Raw genomic sequence first — 3171 nt, 5'->3', positions numbered from 1 at the left:
AGAAGCCGTGAATCCTTTTCAAGTTCATGTTTTTCTTCAAGATCGCAAACATTTTCAAATTTGATTTTCCCCCCAAAAAATTTAAATTTTTATAAAAGTCAACGGCCATATGTAGCCGTTTCAAGGATTTTAAAAATAACAAAAGAAATGTACTAGTTACTGTAACACTTCAATGATTTCACCAAATATCCCATACTGCGTTTGATTTTTATGATTTTCCAGTTTCTCCATATTTGTTGACTATAATTTTTTCTGGTTAACTGGGATGTCAATCGTGCAAAGTCGATGTCATGCACTTGCAAAATATTATTGAAATATTGACTAGACTACTTTCCTTTTCTATAAACTAGCACAAAGAAGCATCCAATCAGGACAAATTAACCTGAAGCACACTTTATCAGAAGGTTCCAAAATTTAGCAGTAGTACTGTCAGTGAAAGTTAAAAAATTGTTCAAAGAACGGACAGCCATACAACTCATTCATAACAAAAGGGAACATACACATTAAAAAAAAGACCATAGGCTCGTTCATCACAAAGTAACATACATTCCGAAGAAGATCCACCCAGCTAGAATAATTATGTTGGAGTAATTCTACCTAGGAGCATGGATGACAATTGCTCAACCTATATCTTAGCTGGAGATAACAAGCTAAAAACACAAAGACTACTCTGTTTCATCTGAAGATGGTTCTCCACCCATGTCAAAAATATCACGAGGTTTGAATTTCACCATGGTATTCCAATTCTCACTTCTCGGATTTTGGATATAGAAGACCTGGTCCACTTGGGAAGAAAATACAAAAGGTTCATCCTCTAACTTCTCCCCTCTACGTATTTTTCGGGAGAAGTTCACATGAGTGAATCCAAACTCATCTCTTATAATACCAGCTTTGTGATGAACATCATACCAATCACATTTAAAGAAGACCACCTTGTAATCTTTGTATGACAATTCGAAGATGTCAGATAACCGACCATAATAGGACACGCCATTTTCAGCAAGGTTCACGACACCACTATTTTGTGTCACGTGTCCTGTCTCGCGACTGATAGTATGAAACCTGAAACCATTAATTATATAGCCACTATAGCGCACCCCGCATTTGCTTGGTTTTGCGGCTAATGCTCTTATCTTTTCTGTGATATCCGGTCCATCATCTAGTATAACCTGTATGTAAGAGTGGTTACATTGAGTTCACATGGAACTACAGTGAAGGAACATGCTAAAGGTGAATTATACCTTTTGTTCCAACCAGTCAGCAAAGTGTCTACCAATCAAATCCTCATAGTCATCATCCGTCAAATTTCAGTTACCTGGTTTCCTCCTCTCTTGGTCCAGAAATTCTCTGTAATAATAAGACAAATAACATCATGATTTTTTCCAACTTGTGAAAAATAAAAGAAATAGGAGACAACATTGAAGCACACCTACGGAGATCATCAAGCTCATCAGAGTGTCGCAAGATAAATCGATGTGCTTGAACTAGAAGCTGATCGTCCAACTGGCCTATAGTGACAGCCTTTCCAATTGGCTCACCAACACTATCAAACATGTACATGCCCTTTGTATTATCTGAAGGATCAGGGCTCCTAGATGTTCTTGTGAAACGTGTGGTTCCTTCTAGAAATCTTGAACAAAAGATCAAGCATTCTTCAACAGTATATCCTTCAGCAATAGAACCTTCAGGATAAGCTCTATTGCGCACAAGTGACTTTAGCCAAACAAATGATCTGAACATCATAAAACAACAATGTTATATGCATAATGGGAAACAATAAATCAAATCACATACTTAGATGCACTGTGGAAAATAACAAATCAATCAAAGTAGAATACCTCTCTAGATGGTACATCCACCTGTAATGCACCGGGCCACCAAGTTTAGCTTCTTCAACTAAATGCACCATTAAATGTACCATGACAGTAAAAAACGATGGAAGAAAAACCTTTTCCATATTACAAAGTGTCTTCACAATACTCTCTTGCAGTTTGTCAAGCTCAGAGACATCTAACACTTTGGAGCATAGATTCTTGAAGAAATTAGCCAGCTCAACAACTATTATCATGACATCTTTACTGGATAGCAGTGTAAAAGTGCCACAGGAAGGATGTCTTGTAGAATAACATGGCAGTCCTGGCTTTTGAGGCCAGTCAATGTCAATTCTTTCATGTTCACACACCTCGAAAAGTTTGATGCACAACCATCAGGTGTCCTACAATTCTTAACCACTGTACAAAGAATCTCCTTCTTTTCTTTATACATATTAAAAGGTGCATGCGGCAATTCAGTTTTACCCTTATCACCTTCATGAGGTTGAAGGCTAGATCGAATTCCAATTTCACCTAAGTCAAGTCGTGCATTAAGGCCATCCTTTGTTTTAGAATCAATATCCAGTAAGGTTCCAATTAAATTTTCAAAGACATTTTTCTCAATATGCATTACATCTAGATTGTGCCTTAACTTGTTGTGCTCCCAGTATTCCAAATCAAAGAATATCGACTTCTTTTTGAAACAATCCTCAGGCTTCTTTTCAGGTTTACGTGCGACGTTACCTGATTTCTTGTTAGGCGCTCTTTTACGCTTCTGTTTTTCAGGACCTTCAGTTCCTTTTTCACTGTCTTTGCCCTTCTTTTTCCCTTTCCCTTTCTTTGCCACAATAACCTTTTTTCCTAAGACAAACACTCTGCCCTGCAACATTCTCAAAGCTGAGCTACCACTCATTGTTATAGGTGCAAGTTCCATCTCTTCGGTGTTATCAAACTCCTTCTTTCATCTCCGAAATACATGATTCTGTGGTAGCCATCGGCGATGACCCATATAACAAAATTTCTTACTCTTCTTTAGCCAATATGATCTTGTGAAAGGACCACAAGACGGGCAAGCATATTTACCGCTCGTGCTCCACCCATAGAGGTAAGCTAATGCTGGAAAATCGTTCAAAGTCCACAATAGTGCAGCTCGAAGAGAAAATTTCTCCTGAGTACATGAGTCAAAAGTGTCCACACCCTTCCAAAGTTGTTGCAGCTCATCTACCAACGGCTGCAAATATACATCAATGTCATTGCCAGGGGAACTTGGTCCAGGAATAATCATTGATAAAATTAGAGATGTTTGCTTCATGCAGATCCAAGGTGGTAGGTTGTAAGGAATAAGCATCACTGGCCAAGT

The 3171-nt window shown here is 38.1% G+C and overlaps 2 protein-coding genes across 2 annotated transcripts; both read right to left on the bottom strand.

Moving 5' to 3' along the window:
* Nucleotides 1-509: 509 nt before the first annotated feature.
* Nucleotides 510-1921, bottom strand: LOC125526786. The gene is made up of 4 exons (XM_048691415.1): nt 1839-1921; nt 1519-1732; nt 1242-1283; nt 510-1169 (listed from the first exon to the last, which is right to left on the bottom strand). Exons 1-4 carry the CDS (start codon nt 1919-1921, stop codon nt 666-668), a joined length of 843 nt encoding a protein of 280 aa, XP_048547372.1. The 3' UTR covers nt 510-665.
* Nucleotides 1436-2963, bottom strand: LOC125526785. Its single transcript, XM_048691413.1, has 2 exons — nt 1839-2963; nt 1436-1732 (listed from the first exon to the last, which is right to left on the bottom strand). Exon 1 carries the CDS (start codon nt 2743-2745, stop codon nt 2065-2067), a length of 681 nt encoding a protein of 226 aa, XP_048547370.1. The 5' UTR covers nt 2746-2963; the 3' UTR covers nt 1436-1732; nt 1839-2064.
* Between the last annotated feature and the right edge of the window lie 208 nt (nt 2964-3171).

Source organism: Triticum urartu, unplaced genomic scaffold, assembly GCF_003073215.2.
Source record: "Triticum urartu cultivar G1812 unplaced genomic scaffold, Tu2.1 TuUngrouped_contig_1872, whole genome shotgun sequence".
NCBI classification, from domain to species: Eukaryota; Viridiplantae; Streptophyta; class Magnoliopsida; order Poales; family Poaceae; genus Triticum; species Triticum urartu.
This window is presented reverse-complemented; position numbering and strand designations above follow the sequence as displayed.

Bases quoted from the DNA above. Each gene is read 5' to 3' on its own strand.
- LOC125526786 (XM_048691415.1), bottom strand. From the start codon at position 1,921: ATGGTACATTTAATGGTGCATTTAGTTGAAGAAGCTAAACTTGGTGGC. The intron at 1,284-1,518 runs GTCACTATAGGC...GATGACTATGAG, and splicing joins GTGAGCCAATTGGAAAGGCT to GATTTGATTGGTAGACACTT. The intron at 1,170-1,241 runs GTATAATTCACC...TCTTACATACAG, and splicing joins CTGACTGGTTGGAACAAAAG to GTTATACTAGATGATGGACC.
- LOC125526785 (XM_048691413.1), bottom strand. From the start codon at position 2,745: ATGGAACTTGCACCTATAACAATGAGTGGTAGCTCAGCTTTGAGAATG.